Below are 15,227 nucleotides of genomic sequence, written 5' to 3'. Positions count from 1 at the left end.
AGGGCCTGGGTGCTGGGATTGAGCTCTTCCTGCTGCAGCAGGAGGTCGCTCTTCGTGCTACTTGGAGTAGGTCGTGCCTTTCCTCACCCAACCCTAACCAGTCAAGCTGCCCTTACAGAGGGGCACACCGTTCGGCTCCTCAATTCCTCCCCTAGCAGCCAGTAGCTTATGTTTAATGCACTAAGAGCAAACTCAAGAAACAGGTAGCCTGTTACACCTAAAAACACTGACAGTACTAGGAAAGAAGAGAGAAAAGGAGTGTACTCTGTCTTAGAGCTACAGCACCTTAGGTGGCAGAAAGAGCTCTGACTAGTATTTCAGAGCCCTCTCAAGCTTTAGACAGGCGGCAGACTCAGACACAACAAGCAGGAGATGAACACAGCTTTCAAAACTTATTTTATTCTCATGCATTTACTGACACAGGCAGAATCCCCGTGCAACTTGCAGAAGTCGGGAAACATTCCCCACCATCTCTCAGAAGTACTCCAGAGGATCATCTCTGGTTTTGTCAATCACATATCTGATAATGATGGGATCTTTTTTCTCATAGGGAAGGGCTTGGAACACCACTAAGTGGGCGTAGCTGGTATCAGAAATTTGAACCTAGAAACCAGAACAGTGGGAGAATGAGGATCATATGTGAAACTAAAAGGTGCTCTTACATACTTGGAAGGAGATCTCTCAGAAGCTTAAGTTTAGGCATATCTTCACTTCTACTACAGTGACACTTAGCCCAAGTCTGGATGGTAACAGGTGGCAGGAAATACATGGAGAACTCAGTCTCTATGCATCACAGATTGTAATAAAACACATAAAGAACATCAGACAGATGTTAATGGAAAATCAGGACTTCTTGGGGGTAGAAGCACCAGAAGAAACAAAAGGAGAAAGTTTTTGATGGCATTCCATTTAGCTCTTCGAGATCCTTGTCCATCAGCTTCAAACTTCTCGGGACATTTAGAGCAGGAGACAAAAGCCTAAGACCTAATGGCTCATAGGTGGGATAAGATGCAGACACCATATCAGCTCCTAGACGGTACAAAGAGATCTATCCAAAACCTTCACATGGTCTTAAGAACAACCCCAGAGATGCCATGACAACTTGAAAGCCAAGATCCCTGGTCTTTCTTACTGCAAACCCACTGCTGCCTGGACAGACAACATGACATGTCTTTGTGCTTGCACGGATGAGCATGAGCGGCTGAAATCATTTTGTAAATAAACTTGCCTTCCCCTCCAGAAAGCCCTCGCAAAGATTTCCTACACAGTTGCACAGAATTTCCCGCATACAGAGCCAAATACAACAGGTGCTCAACTCCTAGTGTGTGAGGTCTACGGTATTAAAGGAAGGTTTAATGCCTTAGGCTCTTAAGAGGTCTTTACATGCCTTCTGGTGACTGCAGTGTTGCACTATGTTTGTTGTTGTCTGCATTACATCTCAGCTGTAAATTTGTTGGTAAAATATTAGTGATGTGGAAAATTCCCAAGTATAAAAGAGCTCACTCCAGTTAATGCTAAATAGAAGAAGTGTTTCCTGTCACTTGCAAAATTGGGAAAGACATCATCAGTCACCAGTACTATAAATACATTTATTAAGATTGAATTTGTTAAAATAAATCAAATTAATTATAGTAAACAGTACTGGAGGACACAAGAGGGAATATGAATTCTGCTGCTTTGCCTTGAAAGGCAACAGAGAGCACAGTTCCGGCTAGTTGAGATAATTTGAGCTGAGAAGGCTATCCACTGTCTTCAAGTGAGATGATCTTACAAAAGTTATCATTCACATCTCAACAAGCACAGTGAAAGTTGTTTAAGTTTTTATACTTCTATTCTAGAGTAGTGACACAGGAATTTTATAAGCAGCTAGAGATAGTGTTGATTCTTGTTGGTCACATCAGGTTTTCTACATTTGCTTCCCTTTCTTGCTATAAGCCACTATGCAAGTCACCTAAATGGTTGGACTACAAAGTAATCCCTCTTATAAAACATACAAACCTTAATGAAGTAGTTCGTTCCAGCAACCACCTGAGTCCTATATACTATGGCTCGAAAGGTATCGTATCTTTTGTGTTCCCTTCTTTCAAATTCTGCCTTCACCTGTAAAAAGAAAAAAAAAAAAAAAAACTGTTGGCAGGTTCATATTTAGGCTGTTCTTCCCTTCTACCACTCCAGTTTTCATATTTCTAAACACGTACCTGTAAGAAAATAAACCCAGAACCATCAAAATAATTCAATTTACAACCAAATCTCCAGCATTCTTTCCTATTTCAAGTGTTGCCTCCAGCATTCTTTAACATCACATTAGAGTTAGGCTTCCTAAAAATTTTTTTCCTAATAGCTGCATATCGGTACCTATCACATACAATCTTCTCCTTTCAAATATAGCAACCACAGTGCAAGAACAGTAGAGTTGGTCTTTTGATTGTATTCAAAGATTAAGTGGAGGTAGCCAGTAGTATGCCTGCCTATGGACAAGGATGAAACAGAGAAGTGATTTGGGTTTGTCTTACTTGCACAGTGCCCACACAGAACACTGAGAAAAATACTTCCTGGCAAGGGCATTTGCTTCACTTTCAACACTCAGTATCACCACCTGGTCTCTCAGCCTTGGCACAAGATTCACCCTTCACACAGACTCTATCTTCAGATAGGTTGCAACTCACCTGGTCAGCAATATGCTGGACTTCTGGAGTAGCAGGCTGAGTTTCAGATAAGCCCCCAGTCTCCATGGTGGCAGGTAACGTCTCCGAAATGATGGGTGGTTCTGAGGAGGGAAGTCCAGAGTAGTCTGAGAAGAATCACCAGGCACCTTGTATATATATAACTCTAGGTACCATGGAGTCCTATGACTATTAACAAATACAACCAATCACTACTCTAATCTTAATCAGAATATCTCCTGGCTGGCAACTTGAACAGCTTCAGGAAAAGTGTTTAATGCACAGAGGACTAATCAAGGGGTTTCCTGAGAATAAGCCTGTAATCAGTAGGATTATATTCTGAGGGAACATAGTACATCTCTGTATTCCTAAGAATGGTCTTTGCATACATTGTAACATGCCACGTCAGAGTAGAAAAATGTCTATGGCAAACAAAGCTGGAATAACAAGGTATGCCCTTCAGTTGAACCCTTAACAAATGAGGAGAGACCTCATCGCGGCCTACAGTTTTCTCACGAGGGGGAGCGAAGGGACAGGCGCCGATCTGTTCTCTTTAGTGACCAGCGATAGGACCCGAGGGAATGGTGTCCAGCTGCACCAGGGGAGGTTTAGGCTTGACATTATGAAGAGTCTTGGTGCTTTGACTCCTGTTTGTACAAGATCCCAGCCTGAACCATCGTACGCACATCAAGTTCACACAGGGATTCATGGGAGATTTCAAAACCTGGATACTTTCTTACCTTTACCCCAGCTTGCACTGGAAAATAGGAAATACCCTTGGGCCAAAATTAAACTGGGGATAAATATTTCCAGTTTCTCAAAGGAAATTCCTGTTGTGCCTCCGGAGCAATACTAGTTTCTGTAAAGACAGGTATTTTCCAGTTAGAATTAAAGTTGCACCCAGGTATTTTGTATAATCCTGTTAACAAGCCGAGTTGATGAATCCCGTGAGTATTGTCTCCCAGCTGGGGGCATCATCAGCTAGGTGGTTCAGAATGCAGGCCTGGGGATCCCACATGTGAATTCTGTCTGTCTCATGATTTGGACCAGGGCCTTCCATATTCAGCCGTGGTTTTGACCTTTTGTTGTCTAGGGGCCAAACACTGTCACCTAGATTGAAAAGGGCCTCTAGCTGGTCCAGATGCCCTTGAGCACTGCGGTGATGCTACAATTCCTCTAGTGATTGCTTCAATGGTTGGGGCATCTTTTCCCCTATATTTTTCAGGGTTAGACAGACAAGTCTGAAGCCTGACAATATATTCCACAATAGAAGACTCTCCGCAGGTGAGACGATTAATATGCCACCACAATAATCGTTTACCTCTATCAATTGATGTCATTTGAATTTCACTATACACCATCAAATGAACTAGCACAGGAATAGGATAACCTAGATTCCATTTTTTGTATCTTTAAAACTGGTTCTTCAAAAACTTCATCTAATTCCAAATCTTCAGCTTCTTCCTTAGAAACCAATACTTCTGGGGAAATGTCTGTGCTAGGAGGTGCTAAGTCCTATGACCTGGCAGAAGCTTTTTGTAAGGGGATGGTGGTTTAGTAAAAATCTTGGATGAAATCTGCAAATTTGGTGGCTGTAATAACATTGAGCATTCAAACTTGCATTAGACCAATAAGGCTCAAGAGCAGTTTCTGATTGTTGCAATAATACTTTTACATCAGGAAAGAAGTCATCAGGTAAATCACGTACAGAAGACAAAGCCCTCTTTACAGTGGGATCCATGCACAAAGAGTCATTCAAAGCACAAAGTGAACAAGGTAGAGTTACAAGCAACAGCAGCAAGAAATGCATTAGGGTTACCTTGGTTTCAAGCTCTGTAAAGAGAGGGGTGTAATCTTAATCAGAACTGGACGAGGGGAGAAATGGTGCAAGCAGGAGCAAAAAGCCATGTAAAGCACTAATAATAATAGTAGTAAATGTAAGGAGCACCTTAAAATCTTATGTGTATAATGGCTCCATGCCAGCAAGAAAGGTAAATGTCTCCAGCCATCCATACACTAAGACAGTTGGTTAGGGCTGAAACTAGAAGCCTCTTGCCTCTTCACCCACATGCAGGTGACCAGTCTGTACATTCAGGAAATGCAGCAAAGCCTCACTCAGCATTTTCCAGCTCTCAGAAAATCAAGGTAGATTTTATATGCAGTAACATTTATGTTAGAATTTATATGCAGGAACATTCATGTTTTTTCTTGAAACTCCAGGGCCAATTTCCTGCTTATTGACTTCCTCACAGATAACGAGTGATGCAACAGACTGAAAACATGCTTCATATCTAACTTCAAGACCTGTTCTTGGTACATAGAACTTGAGATTGAGGAACAAGCACTAACACAGGTGTAAATTCAATGGTATACAGATCAAGATAAGAGCATGTTACAAACCAGGATGTTGCAGAATGCCCCAAGCTTGAGCAGCAGTGTTGTGTAACTGGATGAAAGCTGGATGAGGAAAAACTGCTGTCCTAATACCACTTCCTGAACAAAATGAACAACATTCACAGTTCTTGGGAAAAAAGGGAGTGGCAGGTGTTGGAAGTTTTCCATTTTCTCTCAGTACACCACAACAGATGAGGAGATCCTCATAGTCCCGTTCATGGAGGGAACGACAATTCAAGCCAATGAATTCAATCTCTTTCTTTTGTTCAAGACATTGCTGATTCATTCAAACACTGATCGTCTTCTGCCATGTTCCTAACACGTGTCTCATTCACATAGCAAGACAGGTGAGCTAGCTAACTGGGAGAGCCAGCTCGCCACGCTGAGGCCACAAGTCACAGAGTACATCCAATAACAGCACAGCACCAGGGCTAAACCAAGCCAGTTTAGAAATTTCTCCACTCACCAGGATGCAGATTTCACTAATGCCCTTGGAAGGTATTCTGATTCGGTTCCCAAAGCAACACAACCCCTCTGGAGATATCTTGCTTCTGATTACTAAGAAACGCACTTAGTACAAAGACAAGTCAGGTTATGATCTCAGGTAAACTTTAGGAGTGAAACTAAAGGTGTTAATAATGTGTGGAAGTCATTCCACACTTCTGGGTTTGTTGGGTTTTGTCTTCAAAGCACAAGAACCTCTTTCTTCCCCCAGAACGCAGAGTTGTGCAGAAGGGAAGGGAAGCCAACCTTAACTGTTCAGCTGACACTGAAGTTTACACATGAATATTAGCTCGTTGTCTTTCAACAGATGTATTAACGGATGTCTCAAAATGCAGTGATACATATAACACCAGGATGCAGTGCTCTCTCGCACACACAGCTCATGAAGTCGCTTTGAAATGCTGACATCTCACAGACTTGTTCATCAGTGGCAACGGGCTATCTAAGGCAGTCTAAACCTCTCTCCATCAAACACTGTCTGTAATGAAACAGCATTTGGAACGTTGCCTTGAAAAGAACAGCCATCCTCATTACAGCTCTGTCGCGTTAACACGTGTAGACAATTACCCATTACGGGTCCAGACAGATTCAGGGTACCAAACTATCGCAGTCACAGATTCACCAATAAAGAATTAACCGACATGGGTCCGGTTGGATTCAGAGTACTGAACTATCACGGTCATGGATTCACCAACAATGTAACACATCCTTAACAGTCACATTCAGTGAGAACTGTCACAGCTAGGAACAATGCAATTCAATGCAATTTATTACAGCAAGAGGTACACAGGTTCTTTGGATTGCCAGCAATGATTTACTGTCTGCAAAAGCAAGCTAACATGCATGAAATACACAGCCTGGCAATTCATGCGTTAAAAAGGTACAAAGACCCTACAGAGATTTCTATGTTTCTGCAGAGATACCCACTATAACCAACTGTCCAAATCTCACCCAAAGGTGTCCCAATTGTGGGAGGGGGGAAGAGACATTCAGCCCGTCAACTGGTCCCAGAAGTCAGGATGGTATCTTCCCTAACATCCCCTCTCTCTTAATCCAATTTATATTATTTTCTCTCTTCTAGGTGGAGATTGAGTGACTCTAGTCATACACACCTTTCTTATGATTGGTGCTAAATTTTCTTGCTTTTGTTTAAAGTTATAGGCTCCCAGAAATTCAGAGCACATGCGCAGTGCGGGGTGGTCACACCTTGGAGGTGGGTAGCTGTGGGGATGGAGGTGTGTTTTGGTATTATAATGATATTATAATGAGCAAAGTTCACCAAAAGGACAGCATTTTGTCAAAAACATGGCAGGCCATTGGCCCAGGGTAGCAAATATGCAGCTTATCAGTTCCGTTGTACACCTTTGAGTTCCCATCTTAACACGGAGCCTGGCCGCGATGTCTCCACTCCGCTCCACCGTCCGTACAGTTCCTCTTAGAGGCAGCACACCAGCTTCCCCTAGTGCAACAACATCTAAGCTTCTCGTTAAAGTGCTTTTACTTGCAGAAACAAAGTTTCAACCAGAAAAGGGATGAAATCCAGGTATTTGTTGGGTCCAGTATTTGATACACGTGACATCAAGAGGCCCGGTAATGTTGTGACTACCTTGATGGCAAAGCTGAAAGAGCATTCAGCCACAGACTAAGCAAGATCCCAGAATGGAAAGGGGGCACTAGACACAGAGACCATTTTATCAGCACTCGTTTAGCATGGCCCACAGCTACACCAGTGCCACTTACATCCCATCACAAAACATCCCACCTCACAGACAGCACGTGTGCACCTGCAGCCCAGAAAGCCAACCATGTCCTAGGCCACAAAGATGATCAAGGGGATGGAGCACCTCTCCTCTGAAGACAGACAGAAGGAATTGGGATTCTTCAGCCTGGAGGAAGACAAGGCTCCAGGGAGATCTTAAAGAGTTCTCAATGTGCTCTGACGAGTGCCAAGTAAAGGGCAATAATCACTTTACTCTCTCTTCTGCCTCGACTCCTGCTGATGCAGCCCAGTGTGCTGTTAGCCGTCATTACTACCAGGGCACGCTGCTGGTTCATGCTTGGTGTACTGCCCACCGGGACCCCCAGATCTGGACCTTGATCATGAATTAGCAGAGTGGGTTGAACTTGGGCCTTTCACGGATTACTTCTCTCTCAGTTCTCCAGACTGTGTCAGGATGTCCATTTGTCATACGCCGTGGTGAGTCATTGCCATGATACCCCAACAAGCTACAGCTGCATGTGACTCTGAGCTGTTTGTAGCCACCGAGCCTAGTGCTGAGCTTTGTGGAGGAAATAGAAAATGTGCTGAGCTGGGGCAATTCTGAGACCTGTGAAACCAAACCTGCACAGCATCTAGGGTTAGTTAGGGAGCACAGGACAGGATAGGGACAGTGGGATACTTACGTCTGCCCTCCAACATGCTTCCTAACATTCCGAATCCACTCTTGTGTACAGAAAAGCACCAGAGTTTGGTCCAGCATCTGAGTGGCGGCAATCGTGCTCACTTCCCCCAAGTTGGGATGCAGGCAGGATAGCAAATGTATTCATGTACAAAGAAGAAGTGTAATATACCTGAAAAGAGAAAATCTGTTCTCTGTTGTTACTGTTGTGCTAGGAGTGGAGTGAGGGCTTCCTAATGATGCAGAGAAATGAAGAAGGCCTTCTGGGTAGCACCAAGCTTGCAGCAGGGATTCCATGACTATTTCATATTGCCCTTGTGAACAAAGAATATAATCTCCTTTCCTACCCAGGAATCTTGCTGTATAGCCATGATGTTCTAGGCAGACAAGTGTGGGACAGAAAAGGTGCAAGCAACGCATGAGAGCTCGTGTTCCTATCAGGGGTACTGGGCGAGTTATTCTGACTTCCTGAGCACAGGTTTTACGCTCTGGAAACTGGAAACAATGACACAGAATGCTTGTTTATTTTATTTTATTTTATTTTATTTTATTTTATTTTATTTTATTTTATTTTATTTTATTTTATTTTATTTTATTTTGTTTATTTTATATTATTTTCTTTTATTTATTTTATGTTATTTTGTTTTATTTATTTTCTTTTATTTTTCGTGGGGGGGAATATTTACAGTTTGAAACGCTTCATATTGCAGTTATTAAATGATGGTAGAACTGGCCAGTGTTCTAAAGCCTCAATCTGAGGTGTGTTGCTTTCCAAGCTTGCTTTTTGGAGGCCTGTCCGTTAACTCTGAAGACAGCCCTCTTCTTTTTGAACAGATAACATACGTTTTAAATCTTCTCTTTTTAAAAGACCTAAGGTCTTGTGGATGTACATAGGAAACCGCTTTATATTTGTTGTTAAATACACAGGACAGAAAGGGATGCTGAGACGTTAACAGTGGGAATAACATCAACATAAATCTTCTAGAATCACAACACGGTGCTTTCGTAGAGGATGTCTCCAGACTTGGTCTCTGTCTATGATGACGGAATCACATCACTGTCTTGGCTGTGCCGCCTCTCTAGACTCCTGGCCTTGCTTTAACACACAAAAAAAGACCTTCAGGGTAATCAGGCACACTGATAGTGTGAGCCTTCAGTCCTAAATACTGGAGTATTGCATCAGTCTTAATAACTTGATGTTTCCTTAAGGTGAAGCCTCAGCTAGAAGAAAAAGAAGGGAAAACCTTTGATGTCTTCACTGCAGTGGAGTTTCAGGCTCAGGTGGTTGCTGGAACAAACTACTTTATCAGGGTAAAGGACACGGGGCAGTGGAATCCCTCCTAGGCTGCAAAAGGTTGATTCCTGTTCCAACAAAGAACAAGAAAATATCTTTTGTTTTGTTTTGTTTTCTAACAAAGCTGGAAAAAGACAATCTATTTCTCTCATGCCATCCTCTTACTGCACAGTATCTGAATGAATCACATAGCTCTCCTTTCACCTTTTGCTAATGCAAACCCAAGGAGCTGCACTGGCTACAGTGCACCTCAACCAGAATACTGTGCCTGAGTCGTGTTTGTGGACTTCCCAGGTCTGGAAGTTGCAGGGGAGAGACACTAGCACTTGTGGATTTGCAGCAAGCAGCAAGAGAAAAACATGCATCTTTTTATGTACAGTTTTGCAACAGTGAATACATCTGTAGATTTAAGGTATACTACATATGTTATTGGCAAATACCGGAAGGTGGACTTGAACAGAAAAGATTCAGAGAGCAAGGGAAAAGAGGAGTACTGCAGTCTTTGGAAAGAAACATTCCCTTGGTAATCATGTTTTTTCTCTTGCAGCAGTAGGATATAATATCCAGTAGAGGGTGTATGAGTTTGTTTGTTTGTTTTTTAATTTGATGTTTTTCTGGATCCTAAGGAAAAGTCCTAGAAAGGAATTCAGACTGTAAAAGCATTTATGCAGTAATAAGAGTAAGTACTTCTCTCAAATTTAGATGGTATATTTCACCAGCATGTCTATGTTTTCTTTGCCATTTTCAATAATAGTTACTATCTTGTTCGTTTTTTTTTCCGTGAGCCTTTTTCACATTCCAGATGACTAAATCATAGAATCACTTCAGTTGAAAAAGACCTCTAAGATCATCTGGTCCAACCCTTAACCTAACACTGCCAATTCCATTGTTAAACCGTGCCACTAAGCACCACATCTGTGTTTACATGAATATTTGATTTACTTAGAAATACTTTGTTTTAATTGTGTGAGGCAACAAGAAAGGCTTTGGGGGCGAAGGATGGGGGTTGGAGGTCAGGTGTGTGTGTGTGCATGTGTATTGAAAATTTTGACATTTTACTTTGGGAGAGGTGGTGCTGCATTCTGAACTGAGAAGAAACAGCCCACCTGTGTATGACACCAGGGCAGATTCTTGCTTCCACACTGAAGAAACTACACATGCACATTCTTATGCCTCTTGGAGCAGGAATGCTGTGTGAGCATGCACGGTTTAGAGCATGTTCTAGCACGGTTTAGAGCATGTTCTGCTTCCTAACTATTAAGGGGAACTTCAGGGAGCTCAGAATACTTTTTTGCATATATTCTTTTGCTCGCATCAGCCCAAAGAGTCCTCCCACACTCCCAACGTAAGAACACTGGAGGAATACATCAGGGTTCTTATGCACTGCTTGTTTTGCTAAAATAAGGGGCTTCTGGAAATGGTATTTTTTGTTGCTGGTCAACTCTCCATCCCGAAGTATTTTATATGGTTCAAAAAAGCTAAACTTATTGCCAAATGGTATTGTGAGAGAGGTCAGCTAGCACAGATAATGCTAGACTTAATGCAAGCCCAAACTCATTGGCTTGGATTGCACCGGGTGTAATTCAAGAGCACCTACCGAAGCAGCTGCTAACACAAAAATATGGTTGTCATGGTTTGGGGTTGCTTTCTTCTTTTGTTCCCTCAGAGCTTAACTGAAAATTGATCTAATTGCCAGTTCCTGCTGCTACAAAAAAAGGAATGAGCTGCATGCATCTCCAGTAAACCATGCTCAGTAATCATGATGGTAACGCTTTGATCTGGGGCCTGGGTGCTGGGACTGAGCTCTTCCTGCTGCAGCAGGAGGTCGCTCTTCGTGCTACTTGGAGTAGGTCATGCCTTTCCTCACCCAACCCTAACCAGTCAAGCTGCCCTTACAGAGGGGCACACCGTTCGGCTCCTCAATTCCTCCCCTAGCAGCCAGTAGCTTGTGTTTAGTGCACTAAGAGCAAAACCAAGAAACAGGTAGCCTGTTACACCTAAGAACACTGACAGTACTAGGAAGGAAGAGAGAAAAGGAGTGTACTCTGTCTTAGAGCTACAGCACCTTAGGTGGCAGAAACAGCTCTGACTAGTATTTCAGAGCCCTCTCAAGCTATAGACAGGCGGCAGACTCAGACACAACAAGCAGGAGATGAACACAGCTTTCAAAACTTATTTTATTCTCATGCATTTACTGACACAGGCAGAATCCCCGTGCAACTTGCAGAAGTCGGAAAACATTCCCCACCATCTCTCAGAAGTAGTCCAGCGGATCATCTCTGGTTTTGCCGGTTTGATAACTGACAAGGCTGGGACCTTGTTTCTCCTGAGGAAGGGCTTGGAACACCCTTAAGTGGGCGTAGCCAGTATAAGACTCAGAAATTTGGACCTAGAAACCAGAACAGCAGGAGAATGAGGATCATGTGTGAAACTAAAAGGTGCTCTTACATACTTGGAGGGATATCTTCTCTCAGAAGCTTAAGTTCAGGCATATCTTCACTTCTACTTCAGTGACTCTTAGCCCAAGTCTGGATGGTAACAGGTGGCAGGAGCTACGTGGAGAACTCAGTCTCTATGCATCACAGATTGTAATAAAACACTTAAAAAACATCAAAAAGATGTTAGTGGAAAACAAGGACTTCTTGAGTGTAGAAGCACCAGGAAAAAAAAAAAAAACAAAAAAAAAAAACAAAAGGAGAAAGTTTTTGATGGCATTCCATTTAGCTCTTTGAGATCCTTGTCCATCAGCTTCAAACTTCTCAGGACATTTAGAGCAGGAGACAAAAGCCTAAGTCCTAATGGCTCAGAGAAGGGATAAGATGCAGACACCATATCAGCTCCTAGACGGTACAAAAAGATCTATCCAAAACTTTCACATGGTCTTAAGAACAACCCCAGAGATGCCATGACAACTTGAAAGCCAAGATCCCTGGTCTTTCTTACTGCAAACCCACTGCTGCCTGGACAGACAACATGACATGTCTTTGTGCTTGCAGGGATGTGCATGAGCGGATGAAATCATTTTAAAATAAACTTGCCTTCCCCTCCAGAAAGCCCTCGCAAAGATTTCCTACACAGTTGCACAGAATTTCCTGCATACAGAGCCAAATACAACAGGTGCTCAACTCTTAGTGTGTGAGGTCTACGGTATAAAGGGAAGGCTTAATGCCTTAGGCTCTTAAGAGGTCTTTACATGCCTTCTGGTGACTGCAGTGTTGCACTATGTTTGTTGTTGTCTGCATTACATCTCAGCTGTAAATTTGTTGTTAAAATATTAGTGATCTGGAAAATATCCAAGTATAAAAGAGCTCACTCCAGTTAACGCTAAACTGAAGAAGTGTTTCCTGTCACTTGCAAAACTGGGAAAGACAGCACCAGTCACCAGTGCTATAAATGAGTTTATTAAGTTTGATTACATATCAGTCTTAACTTCTGAGTAGCTTGGTCAGGCTCCTCAGTAGTAGGTAGGCTACTCAGTACTTGGTAGGCTTACCATGGACAGCAGGCAAGTGCTTTACACATGTGGTTGCCTAGGTCAGCAATAAGCACTAAGGGAAGAAATCTAACTGGGCGTGACTTCTGGCTCTACCGTAGCCTTACTATGAGTCGTTTCTCTTCATTACTCACTACCTCGACCACAAAATGAAGGCACATCTCACAGGAGCAGGGGAAGGATAAACATCAGTTGTTTAAGTAAGACTCAACCTGGCCATACAAGTAGGTGGCCTGTCAGTACTGTTCCCTTGTACCCACAGAATGTAGAAATAGCTGTTAACAGTTAGGTTAAGGAAGGACTCAGGAAAGGAGGTTTGGCACTATCTGTCCTTCCTGGGATCAGCTAAATACGGGCATCTGAGAGCAAATGCTCTTTATGTCTCTGCGAGAATCACTGTTCCCCAAACCCTATCTGCCAGTTCTCTTCCATAAACAAACAAACTCTGACTCTTGTCAAGAGAGCGCATCCTACCCAGCCTTATATCCACACATACGTGAGGTTATATTAGAGCAGTCACATGCAGGGTTCGTGCTATGTACAGAAAGCCAGCCTGCCTCTAAGCAATGTTTTCAAGCCTTCAGTTCTGCTTGCAGGATATGACTTGCAATTTCTTATATGTTACTTCTCAGGAAAGTGCCGAAATTCATGGGTAAGTTTTTCCAATAGAGGATGAATTGCACTACATTCGTCTGAAAAGTGGTTTGTTTGTTTGTTTGTTTGTTTGTTTGTTTGTTTGAACTAAAGAAAGAACAGGCAGGCTGTACCTCTGCACCAGAAGACACAGAATCAAAGGATCAGCACACGTGCTTGCATATAAAACCGATCAGAAGAATCTGGGATGCTCCCATTAAATTAAAAAATGGACTAACTCTCCATCAAATGCTCAGGCTGGCTTCAAATTAATCATCATAAACACTACTGGAGGACACAAGAGGGAATATGAAATCTGCTGCTTTGCCTTGAAAGGCAACAGGAGAGCACAGTTCCAGCTAGTTTAGATAATTTGAGCTGAGAAGGCTATCCACTGTCTTCAAGTGAGATGACCATTCACATCTCAAGAAGCACAGTGAATGTTGTTTAAGTTTTTATACTTCTATTCTAGAGCAATGACAGAGGAATTTTATAAGCAGCTAGAGATAGTGTTGATTCTTGTTGGTCACATCAGGTTTTCTACATTTGCTTCCCTTTCTTGCTATAAGCCACTATGCAAGTCACCTAAATGGTTGGACTACAAAGTAATCCCTCTTATAAAACATACAAACCTTAATGAAGTAGTTCGTTCCAGCAACCACCTGAGTCCTATATTCTATGGCTTGAAAGATATCAAATGTTCTGTCTTCCCTTCTTTCAAATTCTGCCTTCACCTGTAAAAAGAAAAAGAAAAAGAAAAAAAAAAAACAACAACTGTTGGGAGGTTCATATTTAGGCTGTTCCTTCCCTTCTACTACTCCAATTTTCATATTTCTAAACACGTATCTGTAAGAAAACAAACCCAGAACCATCAAAATAATTCAATTTACAAGCACATCTCCAGCATTCTTTCCTATTTCAAGTGTTGCCTCCAGCATTCTTTAACATCACATTAGAGTTAGGCTTTCTAAACATTTTTTTCCTAAAAGCTGCATATCAGTACTTATCAGGTACAATCTGCTCCTTTCAAATATAGCAACCACAGTGCAAGAACAGCAGAGCTGGTCTTTTGATTGTATTCAAAGATTAAGTGGAGGTAGCCAGTAGTATGCCTGCCTATGGACAAGGATGAAACAGAGAAGTGATTTGGGTTTGTCTTACTTGCACAGTGCCCACGCAGAACGCTGAGAAAAATACTTCCTGGCAAGGGCATTTGCTTCACTTTCAACACTCAGTATCACCACCTGGTCTCCCAGCCTTGGCACAAGATTCACCCTTCACACAGACTCTATCTTTAGATAGGTTGCAACTCACCTGGTCAGCAATATGCTGGACTTCTGGAGTAGCAGGCTTAGTTTCAGATAAGCCCCCAGGCACCATGGTGGCAGGTAACGTCTCCGAAATGATGGGTGGTTCTGAGGAGGGAAGTCCAGAGTGGTCTGAGAAGAATCACCAGGCACCTTGTATATATATACCTCTAGGTACCATGGAGTCCTATGACTATTAACAAATAAAACCAATCACTTCTCTAATCTTAATCAGAATATCTCCTGGCTGGCAACTTGAACGGCTTCAGGAAAAGTGTTTAATGCGCAGAGGTCTGATCAAGGGGTTTCCTGAGAATAAGCCTGTCATCGGTAGGATTACATTGTGATGAAACATAGTACATCCTGGTATTCCTAAGACTGTTCTTTGCATACATTGTAACATGCCACTTCTGAGTAGAAAAATGTTTGTGGCAAACAAAGCTGGAATCACAAGGTATGCCTTCCAGTTTAACCCTTAACAAATGAGGGGAGACCTCATCGCGGCCTACAGCTTCCTCAAGAGGGGGAGCAGAAGGGCAG

At 42.5% G+C, this 15,227-nt stretch overlaps 2 protein-coding genes across 4 annotated transcripts; both read right to left on the bottom strand.

Annotated features, from left to right (window-relative positions):
* Window positions 1-379: 379 nt before the first annotated feature.
* Window positions 380-6,600, bottom strand: LOC113842419 (leukocyte cysteine proteinase inhibitor 1-like). 3 transcript variants are annotated; one of them, XM_072043625.1, is made up of 5 exons: window positions 6,513-6,598; window positions 3,404-3,522; window positions 2,667-2,767; window positions 1,999-2,100; window positions 380-603 (listed from the first exon to the last, which is right to left on the bottom strand). In XM_072043625.1, exons 3-5 carry the CDS (start codon window positions 2,730-2,732, stop codon window positions 475-477), a joined length of 297 nt encoding a protein of 98 aa, XP_071899726.1. In that variant the 5' UTR covers window positions 2,733-2,767; window positions 3,404-3,522; window positions 6,513-6,598; the 3' UTR covers window positions 380-474. The 3 variants fall into 3 exon arrangements, with proteins under 3 accessions (XP_071899726.1, XP_027305526.3, XP_038036607.2); XM_027449725.3 differs by lacking the exon at window positions 3,404-3,522 and having other exon boundaries at window positions 6,513-6,600; XM_038180679.2 differs by lacking the exon at window positions 3,404-3,522 and having other exon boundaries at window positions 6,489-6,596.
* A 4,813-nt stretch (window positions 6,601-11,413) lies between these two features.
* On the bottom strand, window positions 11,414-14,846 carry LOC139998562 (cystatin-A-like). The gene is made up of 3 exons (XM_072033057.1): window positions 14,695-14,846; window positions 14,013-14,114; window positions 11,414-11,643 (listed from the first exon to the last, which is right to left on the bottom strand). Exons 1-3 carry the CDS (start codon window positions 14,758-14,760, stop codon window positions 11,509-11,511), a joined length of 303 nt encoding a protein of 100 aa, XP_071889158.1. The 5' UTR covers window positions 14,761-14,846; the 3' UTR covers window positions 11,414-11,508.
* Window positions 14,847-15,227: the final 381 nt, after the last annotated feature.

Source organism: Anas platyrhynchos, chromosome 1 (genome assembly GCF_047663525.1).
Source record: "Anas platyrhynchos isolate ZD024472 breed Pekin duck chromosome 1, IASCAAS_PekinDuck_T2T, whole genome shotgun sequence".
In the NCBI taxonomy this organism is placed as follows: domain Eukaryota; kingdom Metazoa; phylum Chordata; class Aves; order Anseriformes; family Anatidae; genus Anas; species Anas platyrhynchos.
Note: the sequence above shows the minus strand (reverse complement) of the source record. Positions and strands in the feature narration are given on the sequence as shown.

Bases quoted from the DNA above. Each gene is read 5' to 3' on its own strand.
- LOC139998562 (XM_072033057.1), bottom strand. From the start codon at position 14,760: ATGGTGCCTGGGGGCTTATCTGAAACTAAGCCTGCTACTCCAGAAGTC. The intron at 14,115-14,694 runs GTGAGTTGCAAC...TTCTTTTTACAG, and splicing joins TCCAGCATATTGCTGACCAG to GTGAAGGCAGAATTTGAAAG. The intron at 11,644-14,012 runs GTTTGTATGTTT...TCTGGTTTCTAG, and splicing joins GAACGAACTACTTCATTAAG to GTCCAAATTTCTGAGTCTTA.
- LOC113842419 (XM_027449725.3), bottom strand. From the start codon at position 2,732: ATGGAGACTGGGGGCTTATCTGAAACTCAGCCTGCTACTCCAGAAGTC. The intron at 2,101-2,666 runs GTGAGTTGCAAC...TTCTTTTTACAG, and splicing joins TCCAGCATATTGCTGACCAG to GTGAAGGCAGAATTTGAAAG. The intron at 604-1,998 runs GTTTGTATGTTT...TCTGGTTTCTAG, and splicing joins GAACGAACTACTTCATTAAG to GTTCAAATTTCTGATACCAG.